Raw genomic sequence first — 20008 nt, 5'->3', positions numbered from 1 at the left:
TAAAAAGTGTTCCTATAACTTTTCAGATCTGTTCTAAACCAATGGCCAGGAAAACTCAAGTTTTAGCCAGAATGACTTCCTTTTCCTGTTTCATTTGCCTAAAGATTGTTAGATTTTTGGCTGTTAAATAGCAGAGGACATAAAGGAAACATCAAGTCGAGGGACAGGCTTTTTGGTTTACTTTTGCTTTGACAGACCCTTTAGGAGTGTGTATGTATACTTGAACTGACAATGTGCAAATTTAGTCTGTGCATGCATGTATATTGACATGCTCCTCAGAACATCATGGGTTGCACTTTGACCTTTCATGTCTAATGTACTTAACCAGGTCATCAGTAGAAATTTGCAGACTAAAATATAGAGGTGCGCCCGTATATCAGTCCATATCAGATCGGCACTGATGAAAGGAAAATTGGCATCATCCGCAATTGGCTTTTTTGACCAGTGTAGACAGTAATGTCAGTGATAAATCCTGCATGCATGCAGCCAGGAATGCAGCTGGGCAGCATGGAGAGCACCGTCCAGCTGATAAGTCTGTTGGGGGTGGGGATCAAGGGCCTCATTGTGAGGGAGGGTGTGGGGCTGAGGCAGGGGCAGGGGCAGGTGCTGCCTAGCTGGGGCGGGGCGTGGGACAGCCGTGGGCAGCTAGTCTGGGGAGCATGGGAGGGGTGATTCCCCATCGCTGTGCACACCTCCAGGGGAGGCATGAGGGGCATATGCCTCCCACACTTGTATGTGGGGCGAGGGTAGGCTGGCTGCAGGGGGCCGTGCCAGCCTCTTCCTTGTGGGGGGTGGGCTGGGCCGAGGCTGAACTCGGGGTGGGCAGTGGCGGCACTGGGAGAGGGGGCTTACAGGGTGGGCCACAGCCACCCCAAAATTTGCTGTCGTCCCCCCCCCAGTCCCTCTCCCAGTGTTGCTGCTGCCCCCCACCAGGAAGAGGGTGGCACAGCCCCTGACCCCAAGCCCACAGCAGGCAGCCCACCCTCGACCCAAACACAAATCAGGGGGGTACATGCCTCCCCTGGGGGGTGTGCAGTGATGGGGAGCTATCCCATCCCCCCATGGCTCCATCTTGTGCCCTGTCCTGCCATGACTGGGCAGAGCCTATCCCTGCCCCTGCGCCTGCCCCACTCCCTCCCTTACCTGGGGACCTCAATCTGCACGCTGCTCCCCAAGCTTCCAAGGCTGCATACCGGATTGGTATTGACCAATATGGCTGGTTAATCGGCCATCAGTATTGGCCAAAAAAATCTTTATCGGTTCAAGCCTACTAAAATGTTTACTTTTTAAATATCAAATAATTAAGTGTTCAAGTATAAACACAGATTTAAAGGAAACAAATTGGTATGTAATGAGCCTGCTTGTATTGTGCACTTCAAACCAATAAGAAAGAAGTACTGAGTGAGAAACAGTATATATACTGGCTTTGCGTTATTAGACAGCCTTAATTCTTTAGAGCATCCTCAGTGTTGGTGGGAACAGTCAAATTTCTCTTTAAAAACCCCCCAAAAAACACCATTTAGTGAACTGCTAATAAATTGCTTATTTTTAAAATAAAAAAGGTAAGATTTTCGTAAGACATGAGCTTCCAGTTGCAGACATTATTGAATCCCCTTTTGATTGACTACAGAGAAGGGGATACTGCTTGTTAATCACTTACAGTAGGATCTACACTGACAGAGTTGTAAGGAAAAAACAATTACTGTATCCTGCAGTGACTGTAGTACTTGAAGCTGATGTAGTTATTGTGGATGCTGTAACTCTCACTTCCATCTTGTGTGGCTGAAGCTTGAGAAGTAGGGCTTTGTATTGCAAAAGACCTTAAGGAGGCTTTGTAGCTGCCATGATCTTCATTTCTTTTTTGGGAAATATGAGGAAGTGTAGGGCACATGCAGAACCTTGATGAAAACTGCTAGTAAAAAAATCCAGTCTTAGGTGTATGAGAGGCATGCATCCTTTCAGTGGGCTGTACTTGATTATGCCTATAGTAACTAGGGTAAATAACCATTTAGTCTCTTCTGTGCTTTGGTCTAAAGGCTCAGTCCTCAAAAACAGCAGTTCCCAACCTTTTTATGCCACAGCCCGGCAAACTGTGGACCGGAAGTGGTCATGGCCTGACAAACTGCAGACCATCGCGCAGAGCCCCATGGCTGGAATTTCCAGCTGGAACACAGATGAAGCTAGTTCTACTGCCACCCGCCGGGCGGGGGTCAAACTGCTGCTACAGGCCCTGTCGAAGGAGTTGTGGTCTCTCCGCTGGCTCTGTGGGGCTGCAGTTTGCCCGTCCGGTTGTGGACTGGCAACTGACCCTTTTGCGGCCTGGCATTGGGCCATAGTCCAGGAGTTGGGAACCCCTGCTCAAAAACATTGGCCAATTGAGTAGTTTGGGATCTGACATGTTGAACTAAGGACAGGAGTTGTGTGGCATTGTTAAGAACCAGCTTTCCATTGCCACATGTGCCCCACCATGATAATGTTGATCATTCATTCAGTTTTGGGCCTTTATAGATATGTTTTTTGTTGTGTTTTCTCCTAAGCTCCATTGTACTTGCTAATTTTAAAATCCTGAGCTTCATCCATTTCTCTGCATGTGCCTAAAAGTTTGTTACTGTGCTACATTAATAACCCTTCCTCTTCTAACTACTAAATACAGAACTTGTTTTTCTCTCAGCGAGAAAAACACTACAGAATGGCATTTGCACACCCGTATTTTCAAAGTGTTTGACTTTTTTGTTTGTGTTTAACACCAATATAAATCCATTGCTACTTTGAATGGATTGCTCTGCCTATATTGCATCTAGTTTCCAATTACTAGTTTTAGTTGAAATAACTCTTAATAAAACAAGGTAGCTTTAGTGTTCATTACTCTTGTTTGCAGTCAAATGCTCTTATGCTTATACTTGTTGCTACTAACCAATTACTTAGTTTTTACAAGTGTTAGGAGAAGTCATGGCTGACTTCCTTTCTGGAGAGATTGACAAGAAAGAGAGAAGTTGCTGTAACCTATATGACGAAAACTTTGCGTTCATGGCAATAAAAACTGGTTCGTCGCCTTGCTTCTACTTAAAAGCCAAATGAGTTGGCTATATAAGTCCTCTGGAACGATGTGGTAGTTACCCACCTAGTTTGTACGGAAAGTGACTTGGCTTATTCTGTTAGTATTGTAAAACTGCGTAAGAGTAGGCCTTCAGGAAGTGATCTCAAGTTTCAGACAGCTCAGTAGAAATTCTTTATTAGCATCAGCAAAAGAATATTGGGCTCCTCCAACAGGTAAATTTAAATAGGACACGCTTTCAAAGCAAAAACTAAAGTACATGCTTATATTCCAGGGAAACGTCTAACCCTAAAGACTTAATATTAGGAATGTTAGATAGAACTATTCCTGAGAAAATGTTGGGAGTAATAAACAGAATGGTAGCTAAACCCTTTCAGAAATACAGTAGTTTTTGTAGAAAAGCTTATGGGAGATAATTTATATAACCAAGTCTTCATTGCCCATTAAGTTCCTGAAATAAAAATTTTAAAGGCCCAAAGCTAGAGTTTTTCATAAATTCATAGATGTAGGGTCGGAAGGGACCTTGTAGATCTTCTAGTCCGACCCCCTGCCCTGGACAGGAGATAAAACTGGGCTAAAATGACCCCAGCTAGGTAAAAGTGAAGCCTCCTCTTAAAGACCCCCAGCGTAGGAGCCAGCACCACTTCCCTTGGAAGTTAGTTCCAGATCATAGCCGCCCTGACTGTAATATAGTACCTTCTAATGTCTAGTCTAAACCTACCCTCTAACAAATTATGGCCGTTGTTCCTTGTTACTTTGGGAAGTGCTTGAGGGAACAAAGTCTCTCCCAGTCCCAATAATGACTCCAAGATCTCTTTCTGCTGCTGCATTTTCAAGAAGGGAGTTCCCCAGCCTATAGGTATGCTGCTAGTTCCTACTGCCTAAGTGCAGCACCCTGCACTTGTCAGTATTGAATCCCATCCTATTTTCATTTGCCCACCCTGTAACCTATCCAGGTCCCACTGTAATCTGTCCTTCGCTTCTAGCGTGCCCCCCCACCAGAAATTTTGGTGTCGTCTGCAAATTTAAATAGGTTCCTTTTCACCCTGTCATTCAAGTCGCTAATAAATTGAACAGCACGGGCCCAAGGACCAAGCCCTGGGATTCCACTGCCCACTTCCCTCCATGTCAAATATGACCTGTCCACGATCGCGCTCTGAGTACAACCCCTCAGCCAATTTGCAATCTATCTGACTGTATAGGCATCAGTGCCACAGTCGCCTAGCTTTTAATGAGAATGAGGTGGGAGACCATGTCAAAGGCCTTCCTGAAGTCGAGAAAGACTACATCCACCGCAACACCTGCGTCCAATGATTTTGTGACCTGATCAGAGAAGGCAATCAGGTTGGTCTGACAGGACCTGCCTCTAATGAAATCATGATGGTTGCCCTTGAGCATCATCCCTGCTGCTGGCCCATCACAGATGTGCTCCTTGATAATCTTCTCAAAGAGCTTCCCCAGGACCACAAATTAAGCCTCATGCCCTCCTGTAGTGCCACTTATGCCACTGTGGTGCCTATCCTCTCACTGGTCTGCCATTTGCCACATACAGATGCAGCCTGTGCCACTTGTGGCACCTATGCTGCAGGTTGGCTACTCTTGTCCTACTAGACCATGGTAACAAAACAGTAACCTGATCTTTGTTTTAGCCTGTACTAAGTAGGGCTGTGCAAAGCTTCGGGAGCTGATTTGATTCGGAGGTGATTCGGTCTGATTTGATGGCCAAATCTCCAAACCCAAATTGAATCAGGAGATCAATAAAAAGGTCCGAACTGATTCAAAGCTGTCCGAATCTATTCGGCGATTCGAGCAGTCCCTGCTTGCCACTGCAGGGAGCTGGACCTGGACTCCGTGCTGGTAATTAGGGGGTGGGGAGTATAAAACACAATGAAGATTGATTTTTATAACCTTACATCTGTCTCCCTGTTCAAACATATGCTCATTCTGGATAAACAGAAAATAAATTCCCATGCATTTATGTAAAATCTGTCTTTTGGCAAACAACAGACATCTGAGGCGCCTTACTATGGCTTAATCGAATAGTTCAAACCGTAAGTGCAAGAACCTTGGTTTTCTGAAGAGCAATGAACACCTAAACAGATGGTGGTTCTTGTGTATAGCTGCTTCATTGATCAACCTCATTCACTCATCACAATCTCCGTGGGATCTTAGACTTGCTGTCTACTCAGTGCTGCCCATGCCAGCACAACCTTTGTCTATTGTAGCAGCAGATGGGGCCTCAAAAGTGATTGTGAGGCATCCTTATTTTTCAACCCAGGGACAACTGACCTTGTAGGGTGACACTTACTGTGTGCCAGGAGTGCTATGGATACTCCATTAGACATATCTGAACTGCTTAGAGGGGGTTCTCATGGGAACATTGTTGAGATGATTGTGGTGGCTTTTTCAGAAAAATGTTGAAGTCATTTTCATAGATTGCTGCCTTTGTTATATATTTACATGATCCATCTTATCCATCCGTGTCTTTACCTCTCTCAGGAATCAGAGAAGAGTTAGCTTACCATCTCCGCTCCCCCCCCCCACACACACACACACACACACACAAAGTCACCTCTCAGGCTTAACTGGAAGTCTTTAAAGCTTTCAAACATGAAAAGCTAGCAATAAACATTAACTGCTGGGAAAAGTGCAACCAGGTGTTTTGTCTTTCCTTTTCCCTTGCTTCAGGTTTTGTGCCACCCAATAGCATTCAAGTACAAGGGCCAAGATGTACAGGCCTAGGCTCCTGACAGATCCCAACAATCCTGGCTCCTGCTATGGCGCGTGTTCCTGGCACAAGATGCAATTGGGATCAGATCTCAATTGTTCCCTATTGCTGGTGCAGGGAAAGCCTAGGTACTCCCTGCACTGGCAGGTAGCATGCCTGGTGTGTCTGTGGCAAGGAGTACCAGTCAGCTGATCTATGCTCTAAGCTGCAAGAATGCATTGGAGCCCTTCACTTAACTAAGACTGATGGATGCTAGCCACAGCTTCAATTTAACATGCGATGGAAACTAGCCAGAAATGTTATTACATAAGTTGTGCAGTGACTTTAGTTTATTCCCTGTTTTATCCTGCCATTAATTGCATGAATGTGTAGCTGGGTTACTTTTTAAGATGCAAGTAACTGGTTAATCACTAGGGGTACACGGATAAAGATTTTCTTGGCCAATACCAACAGCTGATTATTAATCAACTATATCAGCTGATGCCAATCTGGTAACCGTTATTTAGTAATAATGCAAAGCATTTTAAACCACTGACATAAATCCTTTTCTTTTTTTATTCGGCATGTTCCAGCTTCCTGCATCTCGTGTATCAGTGTCCTGGCGCTTAAAAATGGCAGTGGGGCTGCTTGAACTAAAGCTCGTCGAATGGGCTCTTCTCAGTGGGTGGGCTGGGAATGGTGTGGTGGGGGGGACCGGGCTGGTCTGCAGCCACCCCAAAATTCTTTGTAACCCTCCCTCCCCCTGCCCCCCAGCACCATTGCCACTCACCCCAAGGACAGCACAGCCCAACCCCCCCAGCTGGGAAGAGCCCAGCTCCCAGTCCACAGTGGCAGCCCACTCTCGCCCCACACACAGATCCAGGGGCACATGGCCCCCATGCCTCCCCCAGGGTACATGCAGCAGCAGGAACCATCTCTTCCCTGAGTGGCTCATGGTTTCTTTCCATGAGCTGCCCTGGCTGGGCAGTGAGGACCCAGCTCCGCTCCCTCCCTCACTACTGAGGCCTTGATCTGCTCCCCCATGCCCCTTACTTCCTCGCGCTCCTTCCCCCACGACAGACTTACCAGTCAGACACTACTGGGCTGTGCTCCTGGCTGCCTGCATGCTGTCCTGCAGCTGCGCATATCTGCGGAGCATTTATTAGTGACATCAGCCACGTTAGCCAAAACAAGCCAATTGCCGATACTGTCAATTTTCCTTATATCGGTGCCGATCTGATATGGGACCGATGTATTGGTGAACCTCTAGTTTTTTTGTAAGATTGCTACAATCTTTGTGTGGTCAAAAAATATGTAATCAGTTAACCAGTCAAATGACCAACTTGCCAGCTCTAGTTCATGCTTGGTTATAGCCACCTTTCTATTTTGTGCTCGGATGTCAGTTTTGTACCAGCGGTGTTGTGTTGCAACTGTCAGTGAGGAAGCAAGAGCTGCAGCAGTTTGAAATGACTGATCCTGTCACCCAAAGCTCATGAAAGATTTATACTGTCAAGTAGAATGACACTTTTCCACCTCTGTCTTGGCACATCTTAGCTGTCCAAGAAGAGACAATTATTTGATTCCCTGTACCGCCTCATTCTTGTTTCTCATCTCTGCTGAAGCCACACAACCAATACTACCCTTCTGTAAGAGCTGAGAGCTGGCTATAAAGAGACCAGGTCTCTCATTCTAGATGATGTGACCTTTACTTACTTTATTAACAATCTGGATGCTGGCATAGCAAGATTCTTGAGCAAAGTTTGCAAACTACATGAAACTGGAAAGGATTGCAAACATGGTGAAGGATAGGAGTTCAATTCAGAAGGATCTTTATGGATTCGAAAACTGGGCTAGAGCTAACAGGATGAAATTCAGTGCTAACAATACAAAGTGCTATGCAGCACAGCCCTTTGAAGATGGCTGCGATCTTTATACCAAATGATAATATTCATCTTACTAGCAGAAGAGAATTTTACTAAATAACAAGGAGACCTTCATGTAAGTGAAATGGGTATTACAAGGGAACAGAGACAAAAGAAGAGATGGTTGTATTTTTTGGACATCAGGGGCAAAGTGGTCACCATTCAAGTCCCAGTAGGCAATGTGTTCACAGTCTCCACTGTAGTTTCAGATCAGTTGCTCTGAAAAGGAGCTTCCAGTGCTCTTGTCCAGCTCTTTGAAGAGTTCAGTCAGCTATTTCAGCCCCTTAGTCACCACATTCCACTCCCTTAGATTAAAGACTGTTAACAGAGCTGTTGCACAACTCGTGTGTGTGTGTGTGTGGACAGTTGGCAGGACAGTGTCTGAACAGCACTTGTTTGGGTGGCCTTAAAAATTAAGTTACTCTTCACCAGAAACTGCAGCTGCTCAGACTGGTTACAAGCCAGCAGTGTTTCTAGGCCTGCAGTTGAGCAAATATGGCCAAAGTTCTGTGCTTCAGAGGCTGTTTTCAGCTTAAAAATTAAGTGACAGATACTTTGGGCATAGAAGCCAAAAATTTGGGGGGCCACTTCTACAATGTTGTTCACTCTGCTAATTCCAGAGGAAGCAACCCAATGTTGGGCATTGTAGTGCAGATAAGCATGTCATCTGGTGCCATATTCTTAGGCACTCTTACTTTTAAACCTTCATGGCTATGGGATGCTGTTTAAAGCTGCTACTAATAGGCAACCTATTAGAGCTCATTATAGTACTGGTCTGAATGTCACTATCACGAGTGGAGCTGAACCAAGTTGAACTGTGGATAAACCCCAAACAGATGTGTTTTCTGTTGATCTTGTGGGCCGTATTCAAACAGCATGCCTGGCACATAATTGAAAATGGTTCCAGTACAGCCTCTCCATTGCTTTGCTAAGTAGAGTACAATTTGTACTAGTGTGGGCTACCAAATATTTTGCAATGGGAGAAAGAACGTGAATTTTCAAAGAAAGGGAACCTGGGGGTTCTAATTCTGATTTCATTGCTTACTATCTGATCTTGGATAAGCTATTTAATCTTACTGTGCCTCCATTTCCCCCCTTCACTGTGCCTCCATTTTTCCCCCTTCTTCCTAAAATGGTAAGAACTTGCTTGATGAATGGTAGGAAGAAAGACTAGTTTAGCATCATGGAATCTCTTATGGGGAAGAGTTCAGGGAAGAAAGTAACAAAGGAAACCCATTAAATCTGAGATTTTATTTTAGGCTTCAACCCACAAAGCTTCTAGTGATTTGAGAAGGGCTTGGGGATCCATTACTTTTACCACTTATTCATGGCAGTGGGGTTTTAGAGTTATGTTTTTCAGACTTGTTTTTTAAATAAGTAGTTAAAGTATTGCCGATGAGTTCAGTGCTCTGGGTTTGTATGGGTATGCCTTTAAGTAGCCTCTTTCACTTGTTTGCACTTTCAAACTGCCTGAGCAACCCGAAGCTCACCAGAATATTAGAAAAAACAGGAGTTATCTCTGGTCCCCTTCCCCTTTTACTGTAGACCTGCATATCCCCCCGCCCCCCCCCAACTTCTTACTGGGCAGCCCATAGGAATTAAAAGTAATCAAAGTCACTGGTAACATGCAAGTTTGGGAAAACTTGGATTCTGCACGTTGAACTGATCAGACTTGAGTCAACTTCAGACTTTAAGTTTTATGGTAGGTGATGTGTATTCTTGTGCTACAGTGTGATTGGGGGTGGGGCTGAGGGGGAGAGAGTAAAAGGAGTTAGATTTGCATAGTAGGAACTCTGAAGGAGCTTTTTCTCCCAAAGAAATTCTCTTAATGGGGGAGGAGGAGAAAGGACATTGTTCTTAGCGTGGTGGTGTATGTAGCTTGCAATACTGACTCTAACCTTTCATCAAAGGACAAGCTGGGATGTAAAACAAACACTGAGGTTTTGTCCTTTATTTTCATGCTGGTTTTTGATTTGCATGGTTGTGGGTGGAGTATTTGGCATATTTTTGGCTTTGAACTGCATGGGATCTTAAATCCACAGTGCTGCAGGTCAGAGCAAATGAAACTTTGCTTCTCTGAGGCCCAATGTGCCCCTTGGGTGGTCTTCTCTTCCATCTATGGCTGAGCATTGCTTACTAGAATGGTAAGCACTGCCCTGCAGACAGCCCTGTGTGTAATATAGCAGGATCCTTGCTTGTGCAAGTCTAGCAGCAAACAGATGAAATTATCCAAACTTTGTCCCTGCTAAGAGGGCCCAGGTTCTCTCAGCATAAAATGTGAGACAGAATTTTGGGCATAATTCCAGATATAAAACACAGTAAATCTAACCTATCTGAATTTCACTATTGCTCTGGTATCTGCCCATCCTAAACAAATAAAAGCACTATCTTGTCTCAAATGCTGGAGATCCCTGGTCACTGTCCTATTAGGTGAGAGGGAGTAAAAGCTTGCTGTAGGCAAACTGTAGTACTGCATGTGTTGTGTTGGTGGTTGTTGTTTGTTTTTTTGTTTGTTTTTTTAACAGTCAGTACATCCATTTCAGGACAGGCATGCTTGCAAGCTTCTGAACAATCAGTTTAAGGGATTGTTTGATCAGTTTATCTGAGTTTGTCTCTACTGATTGCTCTCTTCTGCATCAGTTGTCTGTGCCTTAGGTAACAAAAGGCTCAGTCTGGGTTTGACTGAGTGTGTATGAGTGTGATGGCAGAGGGTGCGAAAGGATCTTATGATTGTAGAGGCCTCACTGACTCCATACATTGTGCTGCTTCAGATGACCCAGCTGGGGAACTTGGTCAGTCAGGCTGGGGAGTTGTGTGCCAGTACTGTATCTGGATGCCTCAACTCCCCTGTGTGGTTTTGGCTACAAAGGCTGGTGTGTCTTACCCATACTAGACTGATGAGCCATTCAGTTCAGGCAGACATTTTGATTTTGACTGCATAGTAACTGTTAACTAGCTGCAGTCATTCTTTGGATGTGCCAGTGGGTGGTGCACCATAATAAATTCTGCCTTCATATTTTCAATCTGTCTACAGTTTCGGAGCTCTGATGACGCTATAGGAATAAGACAAGGTTCTTTGGGTGAATCTGATGTCTTTTATTAGACCAACTTAAATACTTGGGGGAAAAAAATTTTAAGCAAGCTTTCAGGTTTGAAAACCCTTTGTTAGCTTGAAGAAGTTTCTGCAGTTGGTGTGTGCTCTTCCTAGATGTTTGTGAGTATCTGCAGTAGTCTTAGGTTCTGGGCACTGAATATGTTCATTGTGGCAATGTCTACAAGCATGGTCTGAGATTTTTCATGTTCTAGTGGCAATTGTGGAAGCCATAATAGGAGCTGAACTTCGGGTTTGCTGTGCTAAAATCCCATGTTTAGAAGATATTTCATGAATTTATTGCTTGGTTGGTCTTTCTTTTCAGGTGTGCCACTTTGACCTGAAAAAAGGGTACTATTATCTTAGCTGATGTTGTTTCTTTACTAACTTTATAAAGAATATGCAAAACCCTCTTTGTTACTGTAGGGTTCCCAATGTTCCCTGGACTTTTTGAAATTAATCTTTATAGGAGCAAATATAAGTACTTTGCAAGGTACTCTCAATACAAACCTAGCCATTATGGAAGGAGCAACTTTTAAAGTTCACAAGCAAGTCATCGCTTCTACACCATTCTCCTGCAGTGCAGCCAAGAAATGAACAGTAATTTGGGCTGTGTTCAAGAGTAATGATGAGAGAAGAGGATCAGAAAGTGCTTCCAATTGCAATTAAATTTCTAAATGTTGCAATTAGTATGTGTGTATACCACACTGGCCCAACTGTGTTCATTCTATAGGTAGAATAAAGATATGGTGTTGTGCTACAGCAGTGTTATATGTGATCCATGGTCATTTAATTATTTTACCTTTTAATTTTGTTGTCTTAGGCAAGGAATGTGTTCAGCAGCTGGCAGAGAACACCAGGTATTTCAGGAGGCGGCTGAAGGAGATGGGCTTCATTATCTATGGAAATGAAGATTCTCCTGTTGTACCTTTGATGGTGTATATGCCAGCAAAAATTGGGTAGGTTTGGCAGGAGAGAATTTCCAACTTCATACAAACTTGAGAATATTGGAATACTGGGACTCATACTTCATGTTGGGGCAAAGCTAACTTTCCTTAGCTTCTGTGACTGTTGAGGCTTAGTGAATGTTGCCATATTTTCTAAATGATCAGTCTGCAGTTTTGAAAGAAGCATTTTGGAAAGCTAACTTTTTAAAGGGTTTTATTTTTTTACTTATATAAGTAAAAACAGAATAGAGTCTAGGTAAATTCTATGTTGTATTGCCCTTGGGATTCAGATTTGTGACTCTCTGAGGTGTGTGCACTTTAGAGGTGACCTGGAATCTGGTGAAAATATCACGTGTCTCAAGTAACTTTTCAGAATGTTTCTTGAGATGATGGGATTCTGTCCCCACCCTTCCATCCCCAAGAAACACTTGAAGGCACTAGCTTCTGAAGTAGCTTTGGTCTCAAGATGGTAACCCTTCAGTTTATAATGTCCCAGACTGCACTTTTTAGTTACTCGTGTTGAAATTATTTACAGTATAGTAGATGAAGGGGATGTGAGCTGTATGCAAAATAATGGTACCAAGAAGGTGGATCATGATGACCCCTCTTATGTTTTCCATTTCAAGAATAAGGGAAATCAACAAAAAGTGAAGGGCATCAAATGTAAAACCAATGCAAAGACATGTTACACAATGTATAATAAATCTGTGGAACTCATTGCCAAGCCTTGAGGCCAAGAGCTTTATATAACTGCAAAAAAGGTTTCTTTATCCCATGTGGATGGGTAAAACCCTTAGGCTGATTTATACCCTTGCAGGCACAACACAAATCTCAATCAGCCTAACATAAATCTCCTAACTGATGGAGATTTGGGATGATGCTGTTCATCTACTGAGCTTCGTGCATCTTCCTCTGATATCTTGAACTGGCAGCTCCCGGGAGAGGCACTAGATAGAACACTGCTTAAATTTACTGTGTGGATTCCCATGTTCCATGCTAAACCCTTGCAAACTTTGAAGTAGGCTCTGTGACTTCACAATGTATCTTAATTAAATTAAACTGGTGAAAATGATCCTTTTTGAAACTGGAGTGGCTTCTGCTTTGGGGGTGGACAGCAAGGGGGAATTCCTCTTATAGTCAAAACTCCTGAGCATAAGTCCCTGTTTTCTGTAAGAGACTTTTCAAGCTTGGGTTACAAATCCACTTAGAAGCAGTTTGCTAAAAGACCAGCCCCTGCCAAATATAATCTTTCAGCTTTGTTAGAACTTAATACAGTGAAACCTTTATAAGAAGACCACCTCGGGACTGAACAAAAGAGGCCTTTGTGAGCAGGCATTCCACCTTGTAGAAGGCAGTGGGCACTCAGAACTGCAGTCTTGCAGACAAACTTCACTGAAGGCCTGCGGGGCTTAGTGTACAAAGACCTTTACTGCTGCTGTGCCTGTGTGTCTTTGGTACCACTATAAACATTCTCCATTGTTTTCTTTTGTAGTGCATTTGGACGCGAGATGCTAAAGCGGAATATAGGTGTTGTGGTTGTGGGTTTTCCTGCAACCCCAATCGTTGAATCCAGAGCCAGATTCTGCGTGTCTGCAGCTCATACCAAAGAGATACTTGATACAGTAAGTGTCTCATCTTGTCTTCCTTTTGTTCATGTATTTTGCCTTCCCTAAACCAAAACAGCATTTGGCTGTTGTTGTTTTTTTATTTATTTCTTTTCCAGGCTTGTTCATTGTTAGCACATGAAAAGCTTTTATAGCATTGTAGACAGAGTTGAAAAAGTTCCTATCTGGACAATGCAAGGTGGCTTCCTGTGGTAAATATACTAGAGCGTTCCTCAGCACAGCTTGCAGTGACCCAACTAACAGGCTGCCCATCCCTTTCCCTGAAGGAACTCCCTTTTCATCTCTCAGATGATTCAAAAATTTGTGCGGATTTGGGGTGGTTAAGAACATGACCCCTGTCAAAGGGGAAGCTCCTGTTACAAATGACAAGAAATGGAAGTCAGAGATGAAGACTGACTAGATAATCAGATAAGGAGCCAATGCAGGTCATGGCATATCACTTCACTGCTAGAGTTAGGATTGTTGCATTGTGTAAAGGCCTTATTGGCTGGTGATTGAGCTCTGCCATCTCTGACATGCATGCTGGTAAGGAACAGAGACAGGAGGCTTGGACTGCATCTCCTCCATTTATTTTGTTGACTAAATTCGTTTCAGGTAGTTTGTCTCATTTGTACTTTCTTTAGAAGAACGGGCCTAATTCATGTGACCTGATTGTGGGCCACATCAAATCTTTCCCCATTCTGCAGCCCATGACATTATTATTTCATGATGTGATTCCATAAGAGCTCAAGTGAAGTTGAGTCTGATTAGATAAAAGCCTTCTAGGAGATGTATGAAAGGGAGAAATTAAAGCTTTTTTCCCCCCATCCTCTGCTCAAGTCAATACATCAGCATGGTACTAGGGGGTTGCTGGAGTTTCATGCATCAAGCCTGGAGAATTTTTAGGAGGTCCTTCCCAACACCTGGCCCTATCCTGTTTTCTTTGGGAGAGCAGGGAATCAGTAAGAGAAGGCACACAAGACCATATCTATGCAGGATTAGAAAACCTGACTCTTTGAACACACAAGCAACTTACGCAGCTCACTTAAATCATGAGTGGTGCACCCCTGTAATGGTATTAAATGGAATACAGTCAATATGTGCACATACACGGGACATGCAGTTTTACAGCAGAAGTTTAAATGTAATTATTTGCTTTATCACCCAAGCAACTCCACAGTCTCACTGTCAATCTATATCATTGCTCCTCAACCTCTAGCCCACAGGCCAAGTGCAACCCCTGGGACTGTCATACAGCCTGTGGTACTCCCCAGGGGTCTAGAAATCTGATGGTGGGGGAACAGTGGCAGCATCACTCCTGCTTTTCCATACATCAAGACCATGGGGAGCCCTGCAGGTTGATTAATGTGGCCCCATGTACTGGATCACACCAGAATGGGGATCATGCTGGCATGCCAGATCATACCTGGGGACTGACCACATGCTGGATCCAGCCTGCAGACTGATCACAATGGGCTGAAAAGTTGAGCACCAATGGTCTAAACTCCTGTATAGTGTTTGGCAGTCATCTTTGCCTTTCATAGATTTCATAGACATTAGGGGTGGAAGGGACCTCGGAAGATCATCGAGACCTTTAATGTAGACCAGTAGTGGTAAACCTTTTAGAGAGGAGGACCAGATGCTTTCAACCAGGCTGCACCCCAGGCCAGGGAAAGGGGAAAAGAGCTTACATCTGCTAAGGTGCATTTGCTTAGGACAGGGGTGTCCAACCTTTGTGGGGCCGGATCATGAACTTTTTATCACCCAGTGGGCTGGCAAGCCATATTCAAAGACCTCACAGGAAGTGGTATCACATCAGGAAGTGATGTCATGTGATCTTTGACACCAATGAAGTTGCAGGAAGTAACAATGAAATGGGTCTAACCAGTTCAAAACTCTCCCTCTATAGTATCCACCTCTGCCACTGTTCAGGACAGGATACTGAGCTAGATGGACCATTGGGCTGACCAAGCATGGCACTTTTTATGCTCTTATGTTCTTTGGCTGAGCTTCCAAACTATGGCTGAGATTTGCAAAAAGGGTAGATAGGCATGTTACAAAGTTGTCATACAAGATTTGGAGCCCTCTAAATCCCATTCATTTTAATGGAAGATGGCCTTTGGACTCAACTTTGAAAATCTCGGCCCAAGGTGCCAACCAAATAAGTCAAAATATAGTTTGCATTTCTATGCAGTGCATCTATGTGGGGCTCTCCAAGCATTTTACAAACATTAAATGAACCTCGGGATATCCCTGCTTTTCAGAAGAAATGTGGTGGTGAGGACATTCTGAGAACATCTCTCACTCTCTGTGTATGATCTGCTTCTACTGTCCTTGGACCACCCTAGAAGGGCCCTCACTGCTTCATTTCCAGTTCAGAGCAGGTAAAGTGTAAGTGGGTAGGAAGAGTTTATTTTTTGGCAGCAGGTTTGAGTGGCTTGAAGCTAGTGAAGATGTACCCACAATTAGTCACTGACCAAAGTGGGAACACAGTTGTCCTCACTTATTAACATGGCTCCAAGGCCCTGCACTGTCTTTGCTTACATGTTGCTCTCACATCCTGTTGCTTTCCTAAATCTCATGAGAGTAGAGGATTCAGCTGGATGCCACTTTTCCTGGCCAGTGCTGACCCGGCTGGGTCTGTCCCATGCGGAGCAGCATGTAGCTGAATCGGGCTTCTCATGTGCTGCTGGTGATGGGAGGAGCCCGGCCGGGTCTGCACCCGTCAGCAGAAATGGTGGTGGAGCTGTTTACCACTCGGGGTGGGACGAGCCTGGTCGGAGTGGCAGGGGCTGAACTGTATTTTCCCCTTACCTGCGCTGGTCAGTCCCAAGCAGCACATGGCTCCACCGCTGCTTCTGCTGGCCAGTGCTGACCTGCCCAGGCTCCTCCCATCCCCAGCAGCATGTGGGAATCTGGCTTCAGCTACATGCTGCTCTGGATGGGACAGACCTGCCCAGGTCAACACCAGCCAGCAGAAGTGGCGGCGGAGTTGTGTGCTGCTCGGGACTGAGCAGCACAGGTAGGGGGAAAGTGCAGCTGAGCCCCTGCTGCTCCGGCTGGGCTCATCCTGTCCTGAGTGGCACACGGCTACTCCTCTTCCCACACACACCACGTCAGCAACGTCAAGCTGACACGGTGCATGTGGGAACCTGTCCCTTCCCCAGTCCTTCAGCAGCCATTAGGAGTCTGCTGAGGGGCTGGGGAAGAGACAAGGGGTGGGAACGGAAGTAAACAGCGTTTACTTTCATTTCCCATCATAGCACCTTGGGCCTCAAAAAATGCCTTGGTGAGCCGTACGATGGGCTGCATGTTGGACAAGCCTGGCTTAGGAGAATGAGGAGGGAGAAAGCGAAGGAAAAAATAAGTAGCGTCTGTGTAGCAGGGCACTAAGGTGCCTGCTACTCTTGGAGCAGAGATGAGAACCCAGGTGCAGGTTGCTGGGACAGCTAGTTACTGAGGGAATTGGCTGCACCTGCATGTGGTCAGCTGGCAGGGCCCTAGGCCTATATAAACTACAGGCCTGAGGCCAGGAGGGGAGTTCCCTGCCAGCAGCCAAGGGGTAAGGAGCTCCTCCAGAGCAAGCAAAGGAGAGAGGCCTGACTGCAGGTACAGCCTCTGACATTGGCGACAGCTGGAATGCCCCTGGGGGGGCTTGAATGATGTAGCCGATTGGCTTGAATTTACGTTATAGCCCAGGGGCTTGTTTTGTTTGCTTTTTAAGACAGACCGGTGGTTTGGGTGAGGCTATTAGGGGATGGAGGAGGCCTCTAAGGGACCCCAGCGCCAGAGAGGACACAGCAGTTGGGGTGCACCGACACCAGCGCCAGTGAGGCGCAGTGCGAGACAGGCCTGCGGAGAGCCTGAGCACCAGAGAGGGCGCAGAGCGCAACTGAAGAATGTCAGTTCCATCAACGAGGCTTGGGGCGTGTTAAAGGGGCGGTTGGAGTCACGCGTAGCCCATAGGGCTAGGGTGCCCGAAACACCTAATACAGAACAGAGCCCACAAGGGATTTAGGAGCCGGGGCCAGTGTACAGCAAGAAATGGTGTCCAAGAGGATGGAAAGGCAGCCTTCCTATTATACATTTACCATCAAAGACATGGCAGGCCCAGAATTGAGGGTGCCCTTTAGGCAGCTTGGCACGGTAAGGGGGCCTTAGGGGAGATCACAGTGGCCCCTAGGATGCCATCCTGTTACAGTCTGCCATAAGGGGAGGGAGAGGGCAGGGAGAACTGTGGAGGGAATCAGTGGTGTGGCACCGGGTAGTAAAGCAGACACTGGGCTGAGCTGCTGATTCCACACCCCCTCTTTCCCCCCATGCCATGGGCCAGATCCAATGACTTTGGGGGCTGGGTCCAGCCTGCAGCCTGTAAGTTGAGCACCATTGACTTAGGTAGGATGCCTGGGTAAAAAACTGGTTACTTATTTTGTCAAGTGGTACCTGTACCCTTGCGCTCACAGAAGAAAACTTACTTTTTCTAGGTTCTATAGTAAACAGGCCTTTCCTGTACCTTCTTGGTCACCACCATCTTGTTCAGATGTGCTCTGAACTACACTTCGGTAGTACTTCCTTTCCCAAATGAAGTGATTTAGTTTTAGGGCTTGTCTATATCTGAAGATTAATCTAGCTTTAGGTAGGGTGTGAATTTAAAGCTAATTAACCATTCCTGATCAACTTCATATGTGCAAGCTCTCATTCAAAATGAGTGTAATCTGCTTTGGAATGCCAGATACTTCTATTGATTCTGGAATATAAGAGCATCAACACATGGAGATAATCAGGAATAACTCCCTGTGTAGACGAACCTTTGTTGTGGCTTTCCTGAGGTAATAAGGGGATTTGGTTTCCCATAGCCAACAGTGGTTATGTCTGGCCATTGTATCTGACCACCTCTGAAGCACTGGAAAAGTGTCCAGGAAAAATTCAAATTCTGGTAGGGTAAGAGAGAGGTTGTCAGAGCCAAGGCTTGAAAGAGGAATTGAACAGCCTGCCCATAGATGCCTGGCCCTAGCTAGTGCTATTATCCTGGCACTTCCCTAAATACATTTCACTCAGTGATGGAGTGTGGGAGCAGGAGGCTTTACATATAATGGTAATATTTGCAATGCTTCCTTGTTCTTATTAAATAAACCCACATGATGGGCAGCAGTTCTGTGCGTTACAATTTGTAACTGTTTTATGTAAATAAAACTTCCTCGCCTCCAAAACTATTTGGCTTGGGATCAGAGTGAAGTTCCTCATAACCTGCATCCCTGTGGGCTGGTGCTTTTTTTTTCTGTGATGAAAAATATATTACACTTTCCTGAAGTCAGAGTTCATCGATGCCATTTCCTTTGTAGTCTTTGCTAGTCACATGGTTCTTTTTGTTTTAAATTAATAAAATCCTAAATCTGAGTTCAAGAATAACAGTTAACAGACTCTTTCCACAGAAATTCAACCTTAAATTGTTTCCATATGGAGCCTTCACTTAAAGCCGTGTAAAACATGCCCACTCTTTCAGTGAAGTCCAGCTTCTTCTAGGCTGCTTGCTTTCCCCTGATTTTGGAGCGGAGAGACTTTTGCTGCCAGGTATAACAAGCGTAAGGGGCCATTTTTGAAAGGAATGAAAACTTGAACTATTCATCCAGGGAGAAAAAGCATGTAAGAGTATTAACCGTTATGCTAGAACCATTCTCAAGAGCAGGTCATTTGGACCAGAACATTTTACTAGTTGAAAATTCATCTTACAGAATGAGTTAATGGAATGTATGAAGAATGTTGGGTGCATTGTTTAAAAAACAGAGTCTAAAGATTCATGCGGAAACAAGCTCATAATGCCAACCCTACAACTTCAGAAATTGTTGGGCTCTTATCACAAGATTAAGAAGCCATGATTTTGGGGAAAAATATTAAATTAAGATTTTGGTCTGCCTTCTGACCTCTTCTTTACCTCCTGCCAATATTTGAGAACTAGCATTGCAAAGTTTTAGAAACTTAGGGTGTGTAAAGTGATCTAGACCACTGCTGCAGGATTACTCAGTACAGGACCCATTTGAGATTGGGGCTTGGCAGTATGCAAACACTTGAGATGACTTCTGCCTTAAAGAGATCCCACCCCCATCTAATGCAAAGCATGAAACTGGGACTTGCTGTACTCCTCTTATGTAGCATCTAGTAAACATATGATGCCTGCTGAGCTAGTCAGGCTTTGGATTGGTAACCTAGAAGTGAAAGGCTTTGTAGCTCAGTAGCAATGTCCTTTGGTATCCAGTTCCCCTGTAAGCACCGCCATGACACCACTTTCTCTGAGACTTGATCTCTTCAGAGAGAATGTTTGGGAGGCCTCCATGTCTCTGCCACAAACCTCTGTCACAGGACTAAACAGCTAGGACTTTTAGCATGGACGTTTTGCTCAGAAAAGCTAAAGGATCACTTTGACTGTAGTCTTGTTGCCTTGGGATATGTCGGGGAGTCGGAAAGGAAGATTGTATTGTTAGCTGTGTTTTGAGTCACAAATCTCTTCTGCTTATGTCATGGTCTCTCTTTTCTCAGGCTTTAAAGGAAATAAATGAAGTTGGTGACCTCTTGCAACTGAAATATTCCCGTCACCGATTGGTGCCCCTCTTGGACCGGCCATTTGATGAGACTACTTATGAAGAAACAGAAGACTGAATTCCCTCCATGTGCCTTGGGGGAGGGA

The 20008-nt window shown here is 44.9% G+C and overlaps 1 protein-coding gene across 2 annotated transcripts in view; it reads left to right on the top strand.

The window, feature by feature from the left end:
- SPTLC2 (serine palmitoyltransferase long chain base subunit 2) overlaps positions 1–20002 on the top strand; it is a 117899-nt gene extending 97897 nt beyond the window's left edge. For both annotated transcript variants that reach the window (XM_019552201.1, XM_019552200.1), the window contains exons 10-12: positions 11599–11734; positions 13215–13344; positions 19861–20002. In XM_019552201.1, coding sequence (XP_019407746.1) covers positions 11599–11734; positions 13215–13344; positions 19861–19980 — 386 coding nt within the window. In that variant the 3' untranslated portion in view covers positions 19981–20002. The remainder of the gene's footprint in view (positions 1–11598; positions 11735–13214; positions 13345–19860) is intronic.
- The last annotated feature ends 6 nt before the right edge of the window (positions 20003–20008 follow it).

Source organism: Crocodylus porosus, unplaced genomic scaffold, assembly GCF_001723895.1.
Source record: "Crocodylus porosus isolate Cpor-Errol unplaced genomic scaffold, CroPor_comp1, whole genome shotgun sequence".
NCBI classification, from domain to species: Eukaryota; Metazoa; Chordata; order Crocodylia; family Crocodylidae; genus Crocodylus; species Crocodylus porosus.
This window is presented reverse-complemented; position numbering and strand designations above follow the sequence as displayed.